Genomic DNA, 18942 nt, shown 5'->3' with positions numbered 1-18942 from the left:
AAGAATCTGGCAACATTATCTCGCTGGCTGTGCCTTGATGAGGAAACTCCCTTTGCCTGTCATGCCCCTGTTTTGCTGTACGATCGTAAGAGAATGACAAGACACGGAACCCTCTCCCCCTGCCTTTCCCTCATTTTTCGTCAAAATATTATCACACAATGCCTCGTTGCGCAAGGAATCGTAACGGATACATTTATGATGGTTAACACGGTGTCAAGCGGCAAATAATAGACTGCTAATTTGTGGCTGCCATCTGACGCGCATTAAGCACAGGCCGCGCACTTACGGTTTCCTGCGAGGCAGAAATCACGCTGGCTGATAATCATCTGCAATGCTATCTTCTTGCGATCGTAGACCGTGTCCTGTCCGATACAACGCGGCTAAATTGGTTCTGGGAACGCGATTGCCTGCGACCATGCAAATTGAAATAACATTACATTATCGTCCTGTAACGTTATATCTCCAGTTAACGTTATTTTTACAGGTAATTGCGGTTGCTGCGACGCAAACAGAGGCAGGTGAACGCCGATTAATTAGACAATTATGGTGGGTGGAGTCTGATATTCTCTGAGGAATAATGTGGAGAGGAACAAATTCAAATTTTTGAATATTCAAATATTCAAATATTTAAATTATCAGTTACTCAAATTTTCAATTTTTCGAATCTACTCAAGAAGATATGGCAAATGGATCAACTGTGATTATGATAATGACTCGCTAAAAATTCTGGTATATCACTAAAGAATCCTCCTTAAAAATCACGTACTGACATGTAGCATAATTTCAGTCAAAATGACTAAGTGATTCCCGATCGTATATACCTAATTTATAATTAAATATTAATGTATCATAATACTATCTACTTCCTCCAAATCTATTAGCATCGTATTTGCATACCCTTTCCTCGCACCGATCCCCCCGAACGCATAGGAAAGGCAGAAAGCCAGAACCATTAATCCCGAATCTTTTAATAGCCTAATAAGGTCGTTGGTAGTCTCAATGGCTAGCAGCCGTCCACTCATCGTCCAGCGAAAGGATCGGAGGAACCACCTACGGCTCTTTCACCGTGGTAAAGACACGCAGCAGAACAAATTGGGATCAGCCGGTTGCTTGACAAATTTCGTCTAGCGCCGCGGGAGAGTGCCTTCTAATATCCTCCCGCTTGATTCCTCCATGTCCGAGGCTCCCCTTGCCCACCGTTCCCCAGTGTCGGTCGTTGTCGGTGCACAGTTGGTCCGCCGCTGGCCATCCTTCGGCATTCGTTGCACGAACGCTCGCCTCCTTTACACGACCACTTTTCCCCTATGGTCTACGAACAGGTTCGTGTGTTCGGGCACGGGTAGCGTGTGTGCGGCTCGCGAGCATGCTCAGAACGTTTGTATCGAAGCGTGCAGTGCACACTATCGCGCTAGGTGGTAGAACGAGGAGGATGAGGCTTCCTCCGCTGAAGAAGGTACCGCTATCGCCCTCTGACCTCTCCCGAGCCGAGCGAACGAGGCCTCCTTCCACTGGCACCGGTAATTTTGCCTTCGGCCCCGGCTTCCTGGTGCTACTCAGATCTAGATCATCGAAAATCCGAGAGTCGGAGGGGGGACGATCCCCCATCTCGTGATCCCGGCTCCTCGATGACCGAGTGCACCGATGCCCAGGGACCACGCGATCCCCTCGTCGTGCCTGCACACGATTTCGATTACGAAACAGATCCCGTCCGCTGATAGCCGCTTTTCTTTCGCTGTCATTTTCCTCTCGCTGTTCGTTCCCGAGGAACACCCATAGAGGGCAACATCTGACGTATTTCTTATGTTCAATTCGGCGACGCATTACGACTGTCGATCCAACGGAGGGAACAGGTTCGCTTATCTTAAGAGAGAGACTATGAATGGAGGCGCAAGTCGAAGAATAGAAACGGAACGATCCGACGCACGGACCGTTTCGTAGACTTTTCCCCCCGTGGGAATGGAGCATTTACAAAGTAGCGTGCTGCAGCGGCGGCACTCGCATTCCGTGGATAAGTAGCCGAGCGAGGCCTCCCCGGTGCAACAAAAACGTCGGACGTTAGGCGAATTCGAGATGAGAAACCGTTCCTTAGGAGAGAATTATTCAAATTGCGGATGAACTCAGAACTGTATTCCTGAGTAGCCAGCTGCTGTAACAAGTACGTAGGAGCCGACTGTACCCAGGCGGATGAACCACTGGAAACAAGGAGGTGCAGGAAATAACGTCGTGGGATCGTGTGGAGCACGATCGAGGTTTCACCCGAGATCTCTCGGTGCCTGATGTCCTCTGTGCAAATAAAATGGACCCCGACCGCGAATATTTGGGTCAGGAATCGACGATCAGGATAACCGCTGTGGCTTTCGACGTGTAGACCACCTTGGATTAGCCTAAACGCGAGACTGGGTCTCGGGACAAGGGTAACCACTTTCGAGCAATACAGAAATAACGGTTATTGGCGGGAAGGCAAATTAACCTCGTCGAGCCACGGGTTCGCTACCGTGGTAAAAATTGCAAATCACAATGGTCGGATCGTTAAGTGAGCATTTAATTTGGCTCTCCGCTGTTTTCACTATATAATTCTGATCGCCGATACTGAGGCTGGCGAACAAAGAGATCCTAGGAGGATCGTTTGGGTAAATGGCGGGCATGTGCGTGGTCGGCTTCATTCACAATTTAACGGAAGTTATTATATCGAGGACACAGAGCTTGTGTAATTTCTTTATCAGTCTTAGCGAAGATAGTTCAATGCAAGTCTGTATACTTGAATTGCTATTTGCTATTCCTTCTTTCGTAAAAGAATAGATATTCGACCATATTTCTGGAATACGCTTGCAGAACGATGAACTTTATATTTAAATTGATATGCAAATATAAATTAAGAAAAAAGTGTTTAAAACGGTGCCATTGTTTGAAAAAAATATGTACAATTCAAGTCAACCTTTGGACCCTTTATGCTTCCTGTGATTATTTTTTAGTTATTCATTTTTTGACGTACCAGGCCAAGTAATGCATTGGGTCTGTGCAAATCAAAGAAATAATTAACCGTATAATCAATGAGCGAGCAGACTCGAGACACGTTAACAGACGAAAATTGGCTTCGGTGACCCTAACGAGTTCACCGAAAAAAGCCAACACGATAAAAAATGGTGTAGCAAGACGGTAGCATTAAGTAGGACATCCAGTACACGTGTTCCCTCAATAAAAGAAAACGATTGCTCGTTAGCAATTAAAATTTCCATCGACAACCATAAAAATTTTACCGTCCCCGTCGGTAATATAAAAATTAATAAGCCTGGCCGTAAAGCGTAATTAAAAGCAACAAGAGGTTCCCAGGGACACGGTTCCCGGATTAACAGCACTACTTACAGGACCAAATACGATCGAATTAGTGTCCACCGGTTCGGTATTTATTTCCGGTGATCCGGATGCTGGTCGAGGATTCGTTCGTGTGGCCCCCGAGGCGCTCGGATTCCCATGGCAGGTCGGCAAGAAACGGCTCCCAATCTCGTCGCCAGAAAGTGATCGTCGCTGCCTCAAGTCGCACGATTAAGGACGCCATTCTCACTCGTGGCCCTCGACGTTGGGGAAAAGAACGCTCAAAACGGGCCCCTTTTCGGACGAGTGTCATCGTTACCAGGCAGGACGATAAAATCGGCCAATCGAGAGGGCCCTCTCTAGGACAGGCCGATAAAAGCGTTTTATACGAACGTTACTTTGTCCGCGCGCAGGCGGCGGCCAGGGCGACGGAAGAGGGAGGAGGAAAGGGCCCAGAGGGAAGAGAGAAAAAGACGTCTGTTCGTTTTAATCGCTAATCGCCAATTACCTGGAGCGTCCCGCGCCCGAAACCCCCAGAAGCATTTTAACGAGCCGCCGTGTCGCCCGGTCCCGGAATTTTACTTCTGCCTGGTCGGCTTCCAGCGTCCGGCCGAACCAGAGGCCACGACGTCCACGATATCTCTTCTCTCTCCCTTCACCGCTCATTCGACTCACCGACTCGCTGCCCCTGCCCGTCCCCTTCTTTATTTAGGACCCGAGCGTGTGTGCGTGCGCGCGCCCGTACCAATTAGCGCATACTTGGGCCCTCGGTGTTCGGGTGCCCAGGTTGCCCTGTCGGCCGCTTTCGGTGACCACAGTCGGCCAGAAACCGCGTCCACGGAATGGGACGAACCGTTCCAAGGTCGCTGTTTCACGGGTCCGTTTCCAAACGACTGCTCCTGCCAGCGACGAAGCCAGAAAGTTTGCCAAATATCTCGCGAGCGCTAAAGAGACTTCTGATTTCTAAACTAGGAATGGAAGCCTTCAGAGAGATCTGAAGTGTCAGTGAAGAAAGTATTTTTAATTCTATATGTAAGAATAAAATTCGGAGCTATGACTTTTAAAAGAGAATCAAGCTGTATTTAACTTAAAGGTGAAGGGAAAGGTAGATATAGTCGACTTTAGGTCAGTATTGTGTTTCAGGAGGAAATGATTGGTCGCAACTAGCGGGACCTTTGCGAATAGCAGAAAAGGGACGGATTTGTGAGGGGGGCTTTCCTTCAGATTTTCGTAACGGTTCTAGCAGGCTGTTTCGCGCCGCGGGATTAAGTATATACCACTGTGGGAGCTAAGTAATAACTGCCAATAGAATTAGAGACGCTTCGGAGTGGCGTATGGTAAATGGGATGTACGTGACTGTACGTCCACGATTTTTATCCGTGAATTGATGATGGGATATCTATAGACACGGAAGCACCGCAGTCGTCGCGGCCTGTGTTTAAATTTTTCTTTCGAGGAATTATCGTGGAAGATATATCAATGTATTAACTTCAATAGCTAACTGTAGAAACGGAGAAAATGAACGAGAGAAAAGTGGAACATTGACAAAAAGTTTCCACTCGAAATCCATCTAAAGACGTCCATACATTCAATTCGCTCGCAATTCGACTGTCACGTGCCATCTGTCACTTTCCATTCGCGACGTGAACCTTCAAAAATTCTTTGTACCAACCATCCCGTCCCACCGTGACAAAAACTCCCTACTAATCACCATATCTAGCCCAACCCTTTTCCAACACCTCCCCCTCTCGACATGTCCTGTTTCGGTGGTCGCGACGAGCGAATCTACATGGTGGAGATGTTGGTCCACAAGCTGACTCTAACGCAGAACAAGATCAAAGACATTGGCGATTACCCAGTCGAAGTTAAACTCAAGTTCCTCGACTTCCCCGTGTTCGAGATCACGCGACATGACTTTTATTCCTTGAAACCTCCTCCCCCAGAAGAGGATGGCACTCTGTACTTCATGATAGGCAGAAGTTGTCTATTCGTCATGCAACCGAAGGATCTTGTTAGAAAGTTGCAGTCCACGGAGTTAAAGGTCGGTGTGTTCCGATTTGGAGATACCTATCCTACTGCAGAAGCACAGATAGACTTACCTGGCTGCCTGTGTGATCAAGTGGCGATGTCCCAGAACGACGCGGATAATCTGCCAGAGCCTTTCGTCGTCAAGGGTAAATACAACTTGCTAGACCCTGGTGAGAATCCTTCGGGGACGCTGGATATGGAGCTGAGGCTGGTGTGCTTTGGCAGGTCGATCATGACCCATTACGAGTTAAACCCCACGTTCTTCACGTTCAGGAACGAGGACCTGGAACGAGAGTATTGTGTCAGAAGGATTATACCACTTAGTTATCGGCCTGATGGACTTGATAAAGATGTCTCTGAGTATCCGGATCGAACAACGTTAAACGAGTTGAAAGGGATAGATGAAAGCAAATTACTAGGCAAAGGAGGAAAAGGAAAGAAAGGGAAAGAAAAGAAAGGAAAGGGTAAAAAGGGGAAAAAGGGGAAAAAGTGAAATAGCTGGAGGACTGTTTGCGAGATCACCCGATACAAAATCCATCGTTGCTCGACCGTGACGTCACCATGGCAACATTACATTATACATAAAATTAATCGATTGGAAGCGTTGTCGCGGTTAGGTTACATTAAATTGGCCGTAAAACGACCACAAAATTAATGGCGCGCTTCAGCCAGACGTATCTCTAAATCCCTTGTAAATTTGCGTTCTTTTTGTTAAATTCTTGTGTATCGTCAAAACTGCAGACAACCTAGGATGGCCTTAAAAAAGAAAACCTCGACGTCCAAAGGGGAGCACCTCTATATGCTCGAGATATTCATCGATAAAGTGAATCTGACTCCTGAAGTAACATCGTCAGTGAACGTCGAGGATCTGGTTGTCCTCATCAATTTTTCTGATTTACCACAGTTCGAAATAAGTGTTTCCAATAGTAATCCAGTTGTTTGTACAGAGGGTCGTGAATCGGCAGAAAATTTGAACGATCTTAAATTTGGTAAATCCTGTTTGTTTGCTAAAACGCCGAGCAACCTGATCAAGGCTATCGGGTGCACACCTTTATTCATAGAAGTGTATCAAAAAGAATCCAGCTCCTCCGTGAATAAAAATGGAGTTCTTCTCGGTACAGCGAAGATGTCTTTGCCTGAGTGCATGTCCCAGCACGTGTCCTCGGCACAAAACGAAAATGACGGATTATCCACGCCGTGCATAGTAAAGGGGACCTTTGAGCTGATCAATCCGAACGGCAAAGTGCCTGCTACTATATCCGTCGTCCTGCGATTATCTTGTTTTGGAAGCTCGATCATCAAACAGTTTTCTTTGAAGGATAAGTCCTTCGTCATCGAGGATTCACCGCTCAGGAAATTTCTATGTCTACAGAAAACCGCGAGCACGAACGGGGAGGATTCGAAGGATGGGACCCCTTTGCTAAAACGACCAGCCTCTCCGCCACGTGTTACGATAGAGGACCCTGCTGCTTTCAAACGTTTGACCACAGCTGAACAGCTCAATGATCCTAAATTCAGGGAAATGGTTTACAGGGCTTACCCGGATGAGCCAACTTGCTCCTGTTTGCCAACCGATCGATCGACGCATCCCATGGAATGTCGTTCCGGTTGCCAGCGCAGTTGCTGCATGAAACTGAGAAATCCAGAGGTACTGGCTACTGAGAACAGAACAGTCGATGACGCTGCGGCTAATACCTACTGCGTCAAGGATTTTCTGTCCACAATGTTTGCTCTGAAGCAATGCTCGCCGTGCTGTGGCTCGCCCAGATTGAGAGGCGGCGGGGACATCGAGCAAATTTACTTGGACCCCGTCGGGTACAAATGGACCGACTACGACACAGACTACCCTTGGTACGACGACAGAAACAGCATAGAAACTCGGTTAGAGGGTGGAGGAGGAGAGGAGAAGAAATCCAGCTGTAGCTGTACCGCTGGCAAGGTACCCATACCGTTTCGCAAAACGCCATCGAAGGAGAGGGAAATAGGGGCTATATTGGATGCTTGCAAGCCTCGAGTGGTGTCCACAGGACCGCAGCCTGGATGCTCCTGCCCTGGCAGAGACATGTCGTCGTGGAACAAGGGTGCAGCTAAGTGCTCGAAGAAACCGTGCATGGGGATAGATTGCTTGATCCGAGCTTTCAAGGAAGCGCAGGAGTTCGTCGATTCCATTGGCAAAGTGCCAGGTCTGCCAGGTCTCGGGTTAATGGACCCCTCTGAAAGCCCCTACTTTGGCAGGGATATTGACAAGGACTACGTGCCCCAGAAACCTCAAGAGGAAAAGAAGAAAGCAGGACCTGGGGCGCATTCGACTCTAACTGGACCGCCACCAGCCCCGCCATGCACTGCACCCTGCAGCAAAGGGTTCGACGATGTCCACTCTGCACCCATGTCTTTGCCATACTCTGTGCCACCTCGTTTAGGAATCGTGCGCGAAGCTATACCTGTTCTACCAGAAGCAGGCTCAGTAGCGCACACGAGACACAGAAAGAAGGAAGACAAGAAGGACGACAAAAGTGATAAACAGAAAGAACTCGACGCTACGGTTTCCGCGCTGACTGATACTGATATGGGTCCTTGTGGCGAGCCCAAGTGCAAATCTAAACGGAAGAAGCCTATTGATAACACCAGCACGACTCAGAGTGCAACTCAACTGTCTTCAAAAACTCGAGGTGATGGTCCTAAGAGGAAACGATCAAAGGAAAAGAAGAACAGAGGCAAGAGCAGAAGTTCGCGCAATGCATCAAGCACCCGAGGTGGTTCCCCGCGTCCACAGGGTGATTCAAAGTTCGGAAAAGTTGGTGGAAAGGACAGGCTCGGAAAACCAGGGCCAGGAGGTGATCGCAGCTCAAGTGCAAAACCCGCGATCCCAGTCAGCAGACAAGTAATGCGATACGTTTATTTTGTCGGCGACTCGTATCCTGGGATATACTACGGACACAAGAACTGTATCGACATACCTATGAGGGTGCCTGCGAACATGGGTTGGCTATGGAACACCGTGAGCACGGCGGGCAATCTGAAGCCGCGGATCGGTTGGAGGCCAGGTGCCATAGGTCGCTACCTCTACGAGATGCTGCAAGAAGCGAAGGAGAACTCCATGGCAGCTGTGGACGAGTCGTCAGGATCCAAATTGCCTGATAGACCTGGAAAGACAGGGAGAACAGTGATAGAACGAGCAAGATCGGCACCCTCGCGATCGAGGACCCCGACGAAGAGACGAGGCGACAAAGCTATGCGCTATGCATCCATGAAGAAGACACAGTCGAAGATGGAGGGCGAAGAGGAAGGCGGAGATGCCCCACCGACCTTGCACATTCATAGAAAGGATGGTACTTACTACGTGACGATGTACCCGATCCGAGCAGAGACGACTGACGAGCCTCGTCTATCGGAACCCATGAAACCGCTGCAATTCAAGATCGTAAAGAATAAAGATGACGCTTCTGAGGCAAGCAGTTCGACGGCGTCCGACATGGAAATCGAGTTCTCTCCTCCAGCGGCGGTCTCCAGATACCGAAAGAAGCCTGACGTTGTCCATGTCGACACGCAGGTTCGTCAGCAACAGATTCTGGATGCAATGAAGGCGGAACCTGCGAAGAAAGACAGAAAGGGTAGAAGAGACAGAAGTGAACCAGAAAAGAAGGCTGAAAAGGTTCAGAAGCCCGAGAAGAAGGTCGAGAAACAGAAGAAATGTTGATAGAAAAAGGAGGTTCATACACTATAGGATAAATGTACCAATTACTGTGCTCATTAAGATTAACTTTTCTAATTTTGATTAAATTAAATGGTATTATTCCATTTGTTCGTACTTTTCAACGTATTGAAAGTACAATAATCGGTCCCATACAGTAATTGGAACTTTTAAACTCTAACCCTATGTACATCAGAACAGAATGAATAACGGAGATGAAAATCTACAAATATGATGTCATTTCAGTAGCTTGACTCACAAGAAATATCACAGGAAATGAGAACACAGAAATGTTACCAATAGTAAATGTGATTTCTGTTTGAAGAAAGATCGTAGTGATTACCTGATAGATAACGCAATGATTTGTAACGGTCTTACGAACATTCGAGTCTGCGCGTTCACTTTCGGTATTAATCGCGCCATCTTCAGGTGGCCTCGACGCGCGATAGTCAACGCGATTATCGACTGGAGTTAAATAATCAAATCGAGTTTTGAGTTTGCACTGACACGTACAGAATGGATGTTAACGCGCAACAGAACCAAAATGAGAATATTCGGCAGAAAATACTCGATGTGAAAGAATTTCGTGTGGCAGAATGTCCGGTTGACTCTCCGTGGATCAGGCCTGTTCGTATCCATTATCAACAAGATGGCGAACAGAAGATATGGGATGTTGTAAGGGCACACGACAGCGTGAGTATAATTGTCTTCAACACGAGCAGGAAAAAGCTCGTGTTTGTCAGGCAATTCCGTCCAGCTTTCTTCTACACATTTGTTCCGGAGAAATTTGGAACTGTTGACCTGGAGCAATACCCACCGTCGCTGGGTTTAACCTTGGAACTTTGCGCCGGTATCGTGGACAAGGATAAATCGATCGAGGAAATCGCGAGGGATGAATTAATTGAAGAGTGTGGATACGAAGCACCTCCGGAGGCCTTTAAAACCATTGTCACTTTCAGGTTTGTGAATGACAGTACCTCATTCTGCTGAAAGAAAGTAAACAAAATATCAACATGCTCGTAGCCTTGTGCCCGCGCGTCAAGTTGTCGCAATGATGTATGCATGCACGCGTCGTTTTATTTTTGTATTTGCATGTCATGCTACGTAAATGATTAAAAGTGGGTTTTTTTTTCTTCATTTATTTTAGATACGTTTCTACTTCCGTCTACAAGCACACACTCTTCTATGTGGAAGTCACAGACGAGATGCATACACATCCTGGTAAGCTTGTGCTTAATTGTGATTTCGTTTGATATATTTTTGAAATGATATATTATATAAGAAAAATAGTCAATGGTGGGTGAATTAAATAAGTCTAAAATGTTGAATAAAATATTTGGAGAAAAGGATCCATATTTCTCTTCCTTAAATTTGAATAATACATCAAATTAAAGGAGGGGGTGCTGCCTCTGAAGGGGAACTGATCGAAGTGGTGGAACTCAGCATCCCAGAAATAAAAAAGTACATCTATTCTGAGGAAGTACAAAGTCCTCCATCTTTAGTGTATGGTGTGACCTGGTTTCTAGCTAATAAACCTGAATATTGTTGTTAACATAAACTTGAACCACTTTTAAGGTTGTTCAAAACTTGTTCAGTATTACTGATCAAATATTGAATAAAAAAGATTATCCTTTATCTGAGTTTATTTACAAATAACGTGTATATACATAAATGGGTGTGAGAGATGTACGATTGAGACTGAATGATTTGAGATAAAACTATAGTTTGTTAATGCTCAGCCTCATCTTTGGTGAATTGAGAACTGACCCATGCAAGACCCCATTTTAAGTTAGTTAACAAGAATTTTAGTGCCTTGGTCCATTGTTCCTCTGAATTAAATTGAATTCTAAAAAAAAACACAGAATAAATTAAATAATAGTTTTGATTGAAAATATTAAAAATGTATATGAATGACAATACTTGATAGAATAAGAATTGCCTGTAGCAGAATCTTCTATTTTGCCGCGATCCATTCTGTAAGGAAGGCAAAAACCACTGCCTCCCTTTTCCACCTGTTCTTTGAACTGTTGTAGGCAGTCAAGAAACGCTACCATTGCTGCATCAAACTTTGTGTCCCATAAAAATTTGAATCCTCCACTTCCATACAGAGGAAGTTCCTTGTGTTGGTCTAAAGCTTCAATATAACTGTGATTACCAAATGGCACTAAACGAAAACGTTTAAATGTGAGATTCATTTTTCGAGCAAGAGCTGTCAGCAGTAAGGTAGTCTGTCCCCAAGCAGCATTTATTTCGCTCCAATCAACTGGTGCACTTGGCAATCTACCTAAACGGAATGAATTTATAGTTCCAAAATGTCCTGAGTGCCAGATATGAAATGTGGCATTAAAAACATTTGTTTTCTTCAGTCTTGCTAGTTGAGATGCTGCATAGGCTAGTTGGCACTCCAGACTAAACAAATCAATAATATTATTGACAATGAACTATACAAGACAGATCAAATGCAATAACATGTCATAATTACCTACGGTATTCATCTTCTGCTAATATAAGATCTCTTTTATGTTTTGAATATTCTTTCCAATACCTTTCCTCTTCACTTTGTAATCTTTCCCTTTCCCTTTCTTGTTCAGCTATTGCATTCCTAGTTGCAATTTTTTCTTTCCTTAATGCCTCCAATTCACTTATCATTCTCTCTTCTTCTGCCTTAACATCCTGAAGTTCTTTTGTGAGTGTCTCCATTTCTATATCCTCATTACCCTGTTGTTGTTGTTCTATTTCTAATTTTTTTAAATATTCATTGTAATCTGACCATTCTCCTTCTGTCATTCTTAACTGCTGATCCATTAGCATTAGGAGACTATCCGTGCATTCATCACAGAGTGGATGATCAGCAGAGCTGCTACTGCTGAGAATATCAAATAATGTTGCTCGTACCTTAAAAAAAGTTTCACAATTATTTGTTGCAACAGGTTGAATGGGATCTGGATATACCTTTAAATGGTGACTGAGACTTTCTGTTTCTCCAGAATCCCCAACTAACATGAATCCATTAGTTCCGTTTGCAGATTCAGTTAGTCTAAAGGGTGGAACTAAATGTTCTATGCTTCCACTTTGGGGCTCAATCTCTCCTACCACTTGTTGTTGGATAGGGACTAATACAGAATAATTTATTAATATCATTTACATTTAAAAAAGTTTATACTATAATTTTTTCTGTAATATTTAGTAGTGTTTTGATGCAATAACCATTTGTAATAGAGAAAAATATATACATATACATATATTGAATGAACAACTTTGAACAACAAGTAGGAAATATCATATTTAAAAAATATCATGTATATTTAAAACAAAAGCAGCTATTATTGTGCGGTTCCATTTCTTTTCAAGTAATAAGAACGTAAGATGTTATCACAATTCTCAGAGAAACGAAAAAGGAAGACGTTAAACTTTGTTCAAAATCATATCAGTTCGAAATAGAAATTACCTACGTGAAAGTTCTGCTAGCGTATGTTCTCCAAGATGAGAAAAACTCGGATCTAGCCTTAAAGGTTGCAAACATCGCTGACACGCAAAGCTCACAGTACTTTTCATATCTACCATTTTGACGTCTCGTTACTGAAGATTAACTTCAGCTCGCGATGTATGTACGCGTAGGCCACGTTATTTATAAATACGCATTTGACGCTTGGAAGACAGTCAGCTGATTCTGTTTTTACTATGTTCCGCAAGAAGGCGTCAAATGCGTATTCATACTCGTGTAAGTTTTATGGACGTAACACAACTTTCACAGCACTATCAGCAATATCCGAACATACCCTATGTCTAGTTCATATGTTTGAATCTCTTTCTATTAAAAAATTTATTGCGCTGTAACCACGAAAAAGAACTAAGTTATACAGTACGTATGTACAAAGCAAACCTCCTTAGTATATATTTTATTACTACTACATATTTTATTAACGATATGCCGTATCACAATAGCCAACGTTCACTATACTTCACACAGAATTTATCTGTGCCATCTATCGGTATCTAGCAAAACTTCTGCAGAGTGCAGCGCTATGAATGATACGAATTAAAATTATGACGCCGACGTGAAATTCCATCCAGGGTGTCCTGATAAGTTAATAACAAATTGATAAGGTATATACAGGAAGTCAAATGACAAAAGAAGTCATAATAGGATTCATAATGATCCTGAAACTTTTGTTTTCGTAATTATTAAAACTCTCGAATTAACAAATGTCCTTTAATAAATTATTTTCAGACCTGAAAATAGAACATAAAACACAATATTTATCCCAGGAGGAGGGCGGGGTACACACAAAAAGGATTAAACAGAAAAGGGGACAACAGTAGAAAAAAAATTCAAAAATTGAGCAAAAACTCATCAGTTGTTGAAGATGACCACTGCCCAGTGGTCAGTGGTCAGTGGTCAGTGGTCAGTGGTCAGTGGTCAGTGGTCAGTGATGTCTAAGTGTCCAGGGTGGTGCGAGGTCCAGGGCCCAGGAGTCCCCCCAGGTCTCCAGGGAGGTCCGCACCCGCCGCAGGACCCGTGGCAAGTGAGACACTCGTGCTCCTGCAGCGGTATTTATACTGTTTCGGGGAAGATGAAAAACCGATCAGAGAAGTTCTTCGGTTGGTTTCAATTTCGAGATTGATCTAACGAACAATATTTTGCGAATTATTCATGTTTTCCATAAAATAAACATCTCTGCAACAATTTGTGGTACATATATTGTTAATAACAATTACTCACAGTGGTCACTTGCTCAAATTATTAGTATTTGTAATTGTTTGTTAACGAATGTGAAAATTATTAACTATTATGGATTACCCTAGTTTACTCTGAATTACTCTAGTGAGTGAATAACTTGACCGGTGGTCATATGTCTTTAGCTTACTAATTTCAGTTTAAGACTTTAAGATTTTCATGAAGGAAGATCGATGGGACTTCGATACTTTTTCATTGTTTCATTTTCGCTTATTACTTGAAATTATAGGGATAAATAAGGCGGATAGTCTAGTAGGACACCTTGTACATTGGATGGTATGGTAGGAATATTTTCCCGTTTTCTGGCATTACCAGCGCCAGTGATGAAAATAATGCATTTCGTATATCCACCACTCGAAACTCGCAGAGGGCGCTCGAAAACCAGTCGTTTTTCGAGAAGTCGGTATTTCAGAACGTGAGACACGAAAGTCTATCCTATATGCTGTATACGAGTCTCTTTGTCTATATTAAGTTTCTCCTACAATTACCTCGTCGATATTACGTACTCTGCGTGTATACATACATTTCAATATAAAACAAAGTATACATCGATTTAGTTAAATTGATCGCTACTAGATGGCTCAGCATATACGCCCATGAAGTGCTGCACTCTAGCGTTCGCAAAACGTGTTATTAGTTTCTGTTTGTCGGTCGCTCGTTTGAAACTGTTTCATTTTGGTGGTGCAATCATATCATAAATAATAATTAAATCCTGACCGCATACGGCTCTGCAAGTAATTACATTATTCATATTTCTCTTATCGTCTCTCATATACATTCATCGTAATTCATTATCTCGTAATTTCAGGACATCGCCAGATTCCAAGAGGACTGATTTCTAACCGCTATATTTCAACCCAGACGCGATTTCCGGTGAGGTATGTTTAACCCTATCAGATTATTATTGGATTGCAAAAATAATATAACGGCGAGACGTGTGGCGCGTAATGAGAAGCGTCTAAGCGTCTCCCCTGTCGTATCGAGTAACATTCTTCTGTGTCGCGCATAAATACCGAGATGCAAACGCGAATCAACAGGTAGCTTTCCGCCTGCGTAGGCCCCCCCCCCCCCCCCCCCCCCCGATATAACTTCGATTTCACGAGCATTTATCATTACGGTCTATTAATTTGCGTCGTAATAGTCGACATTTCCTAGACGCAATTACTGTAAAATTGGCATATCTTTGGAAAGCCATGTCACTTTTTCTAATAACAGTCGCGGTTTCTGTTGTTAACGTGAGGATAGTAAATTATTGCACATGCATTTTGTCAGTTCCATTTTCCGCCACGATGATATAAGTGGCGCGACGAATCATTGTCAATTACATTCATAACTTTCTGGGAACTGGTTGGGATTTAAAGTTACATAATATTACGAAAGACTATATAAAAACATGTTGTATTATTGAATATATATAATTAATGGATCGTTATTTACGTGCATGTTGGGATTGACTGAAATCGTCAAGGTCATCGATAAAACATGAATTCCAAATATTATACCTGTTACACAAGAAGTCTTCTAGAAAGCGTTACTTCTAATGCTTTCCAAGGTACTTCTCATGGAATTCGAATAGTATTTAGAATCGTTTGAAAGGTGATTGCACATACCCTCGGTACATAACCTCTAATCGCGCGTCAAGGTTCGTTCCTTTCAAAACGATGGCACCGCGTATAAATAGGTTTTCCCCGATAATCCTCGCATTACTATGCAAAAGCCGATATGCATCGAGCATTCAGCCGGCCATGTATCAAGCAGTGCGCGCGCGCGCGCGTGCTGAAGCTTCGTTAGAGTCGTACCGACGCGAAATAAATGAAGTTGCGTAATATGATCGAATAAATGTGCATATCGATAACGGTGGAGCGGCATTTGCATCGCGCGCGGTGTGTTTCGACGGGAGTAAAAACGAACTTGTAACCAATTACGAGGGAATGCAATTAAGGTTATCTCTCGCGGAACGATCGATCGTTAACTTCGATACCCGTGCCCCGAGATCTCTTCCTCGACTTTGGTAACCGCCGACTGTCGCGATTATCGTTTGTATCTTCGAATTCGAACAGGCATCTGCCCCCATCGTGAAATTTAACCGCGGCCGTCGATGCTGCTAACGTGTTCGCCAACAAACGATTCACCCGCGTAAACAGTAACAACCGCCATTCGAATTATCGTTTCTTCGCATCTCGGAGGCTGTTTCGAGCCAAAGGGAAACCGCCGTTCGCATAAAAACCCGTGGCCAACGTCCTTGCCCAGACAGTTTGCAACCTTGTCGCGAAACTCGTTACGCGCTCACCCGTGTCAACCGCGAGCTTACATCGACCGGTCGATCGGACGGATAAAAAGTGTTTATAGCTTAGGGTGGAATGGCTGCGCGACCTTCTTCAATCTTTAGGTGAATAGGTATACACTTGGTTCCAGAATATTCTGTAGCAGGGTTCTCAGAGTATCTCAAGATTACCATCGCAAATATCAGCGATAGTATAACTAATACAAAAACATTTTCATGACAATATAAGTACTTTAATTGATGAGAGCCCTTGAGGGCTCATTTGTGGAGGCCCTTAAAAATCAATTTCCTCTGAAATGAAGTTTCCTTCGAGAGAAGGCTATTTCATGGTTTTCGTACGCTCTTCCATGAGGAATCACCGAAACGCGAGTTATACCATCGTTATCGTCGTGTTTGATATACACGGAAAGAGAGAGAGACGAGGGGAGTTATCGGGGGAGAGGGAGCGAGATCGCGATATAAAAAAGGGTGGGAGGAAGTGTGGTTGCAGGGAAGGGGGAGAGATAGGGTGGGCGGCGACCGTTTCAAGCGGAGGAGTGCCGTAGGGGCCGATGGGAGCGAAGTCCCAGCGAGTTTGAGGCGAGCTGAGTGAAGCGCGGGCGTCACGACGACGTCGGCATCGTGGCTGGCCTCCGCCAATCCGTCCCTCAGCGGCCATGTTGCTCGTGTACCTGGGGCGGAGCGCCGCTCCTCGTCTCTCTCTCTTTTTACTCTCGCGAAGCCTTCTCTTCCGCTCCCGATCGCCTCCTTCGCGACGACGTCCTCGACTTCTTCTTCGTGTTCCCATTCTTTCTTCCCCCTTTTTCTCCTCACTGTTTGCCTCTGTCCAGCGGTCCTCTCTCCTCTTGTTCGCGTTACACTTTTCGCCGTCGAGCCTCCTCGTCGCTCCTCTTTACGCTTGGCCACCTTCTTCGTGGCACCCGATCGCGAGTCGCGCCTGTACTGCACCTGTGACCGATGACGTAACGATCTGGGTACCCTGACCGCGAAGGGGCACCTTCTGTTTTGGTCTGAGGACTGATTATGGCTTGGAAGACGAGATCCTGGGGGAGGGTGGTTTGTAGAAGGATTGATGAAGTGGAGAACGATGGGATCGTTTTCTTCGAGTCGAAGAAAAGTAGAATAATAGATGTAAGAAATGGATCTTGAAGATTGTATTTCAATTTCCAGATACAAACCATTATATGAGACCCCAAAACCTGTGGATCACTTAGATATAAATTTCATTAAAATTATACCGATAAAATCTCTCCCTATTCAAGATCAATACTACCAGTGATAATAGTTGTTTAACACTTTTTACTGTAATAACGTTGCTTCCCTTAATTTCCAAAGTGATTCCATATTTTTTTGGTCCCTCGTGTTAACTCACTCAGACCTAAAGAAATTCTCACGTGCCCACAAATTCCCACAAAATTTTCTCTCCGGGGAGAAACAGAAAAACGATATTCGCGAGCCGCCGTGAGTTATTCCCCGACGCGAACACACGCAATTATTAGAATACACGCTGGCACTCGAGTTTCCTTCTCCGGTCGCCTAGGTGCCGGCTGATTTACGGCAGCATTTCGCGTCGAGGCGAACGCCGCTCAGAAATAACAACTCCATGCTTAGCGTTTCGTTTTACGATTACGCGGATCGCGTGTAATTGCTGGTCCACGGGTCCCTGCAATTGTGTTTCGCCTTGGAGAACGCGTCAACTGTCCCATAGATCTTCGCGCGGCGAAAGAGAGTCCGTCGGTAATTGCACCAGCGCGACTTGCTGCAATCGTACCGCTTCCAGTGTGGTAGACCCACAGTGAATCCTTTCAACATTGTCATGGCGACGCTTGTAAATCAATTAAGTAGTTGTTCAGGCATCGATGAAGAAAATCTTGGATGATCAATATCACTGAAGGGATTCCCCTCTGGAAATCGATACACGCGCGAGCTGGGGATGGTGAGTACAAGAGTTTCTTCAACCTCTGAGCTAGAGAAAATGTGATAACAGTTGTCAGGTTGGTGTCTGTTGTATCTTCCACAAATTGCACTCTGGCCATGCTACTTTTCTGTGGTTTTCGTTTATTTCGTAACTTCGTACTCTTAAAATAACAAGACATTATACGAAACGTCTACAAAGCAGATGATTCCAAACTTAGTTGCGTATAATTTATCTCACGAGATTCTAGGTCTGTCTACAAAATAGGAAACTTGTTAATATACGGTCCATAAATGTTCCTATTTATAAATTACCACGTGCCTTGTCTTGAGCAGTAAGACATGATATACTAACATTTTTATGTTTCGTTTCGAATTTTACGCCAAGACACCAGAGATTCTTTATTAAAACTTAAAGATGATGGTATTTTAATTCACCTCGGGTCCCATCCACTCGTGGCATCGGTCGACGCAGGGATCCCCGATGTTTGCGTAACCTGGCATAAAATATACAGATCGAATTCGGAGTGATTTGTTTTCTTTGCCGTTAGAAATTTTGTTCGGCCGTCTAGGTGGCTAGCCAGCTGAAAATAAACATTTTTCCAGGCTTTTTCGCCTGTATATATTTGCCCACCCCTACTTGTACACACCTCGATAACTAATCGAATAGTTGTGCATAGGTATCGCATCCATCCTCGAACTATTATCTCCTGCATAACTCATCTGTCTTTTCCATCAGCGAAATTGCCTTTTCCTTCATCCTCTTATACTCCCTCACGCGCTCTCTTCTTTCTGTTCTGTCAAAACTCGACATTTTTACGTCAGTGACTTACGATTCCAAAAAGCCCGCCTGAAGCTCTATGATTCATGAAAAAAGCTCGCGTCATTGCGTTCGTCGTTTAAATTCACGTTAAAATTGACCCACGCACCCAAGGGGATTACTCTTTCTGTGGCGTTTGTCAACGTTCGTTCCTA

The 18942-nt window shown here is 44.3% G+C and overlaps 4 protein-coding genes across 5 annotated transcripts; 3 read left to right on the top strand and 1 right to left on the bottom strand.

Annotated features, from left to right (window-relative positions):
• Nucleotides 1-1060: 1060 nt before the first annotated feature.
• LOC143179577 (uncharacterized) lies at nt 1061-6055 on the top strand. The gene is made up of 4 exons (XM_076378872.1): nt 1061-1098; nt 5062-5804; nt 5943-5957; nt 6009-6055. The coding sequence occupies exons 2-4, from the start codon at nt 5066-5068 to the stop codon at nt 6053-6055; spliced, it is 801 nt and encodes a 266-aa protein (XP_076234987.1). The 5' UTR covers nt 1061-1098; nt 5062-5065.
• A 36-nt stretch (nt 6056-6091) lies between these two features.
• LOC143179576 (uncharacterized) lies at nt 6092-9037 on the top strand. Its single transcript, XM_076378871.1, has one exon. The coding sequence runs from the start codon at nt 6092-6094 to the stop codon at nt 9035-9037; it is 2946 nt and encodes a 981-aa protein (XP_076234986.1).
• A 433-nt stretch (nt 9038-9470) lies between these two features.
• On the top strand, nt 9471-10666 carry LOC143179350 (uridine diphosphate glucose pyrophosphatase NUDT14). Its single transcript, XM_076378539.1, has 3 exons — nt 9471-9990; nt 10179-10252; nt 10426-10666. The coding sequence occupies exons 1-3, from the start codon at nt 9548-9550 to the stop codon at nt 10581-10583; spliced, it is 675 nt and encodes a 224-aa protein (XP_076234654.1). The 5' UTR covers nt 9471-9547; the 3' UTR covers nt 10584-10666.
• Atg6 (Beclin-1-like Atg6) lies at nt 10639-12695 on the bottom strand. Of its 2 annotated transcripts, none has more exons than XM_076378537.1 (5): nt 12484-12695; nt 11984-12144; nt 11514-11926; nt 10952-11440; nt 10639-10877 (listed from the first exon to the last, which is right to left on the bottom strand). In XM_076378537.1, the coding sequence occupies exons 1-5, from the start codon at nt 12593-12595 to the stop codon at nt 10760-10762; spliced, it is 1293 nt and encodes a 430-aa protein (XP_076234652.1). In that variant the 5' UTR covers nt 12596-12695; the 3' UTR covers nt 10639-10759. The 2 variants fall into 2 exon arrangements, with proteins under 2 accessions (XP_076234652.1, XP_076234653.1); XM_076378538.1 differs by having other exon boundaries at nt 12480-12588.
• Between the last annotated feature and the right edge of the window lie 6247 nt (nt 12696-18942).

The sequence above is a fragment of the Calliopsis andreniformis genome, chromosome 5 (genome assembly GCF_051401765.1).
Source record: "Calliopsis andreniformis isolate RMS-2024a chromosome 5, iyCalAndr_principal, whole genome shotgun sequence".
Taxonomy (NCBI): Eukaryota; Metazoa; Arthropoda; class Insecta; order Hymenoptera; family Andrenidae; genus Calliopsis; species Calliopsis andreniformis.
The sequence above is the reverse complement of the archived record's forward strand: the minus strand, read 5'-3'. Positions and strand labels throughout refer to the sequence as shown.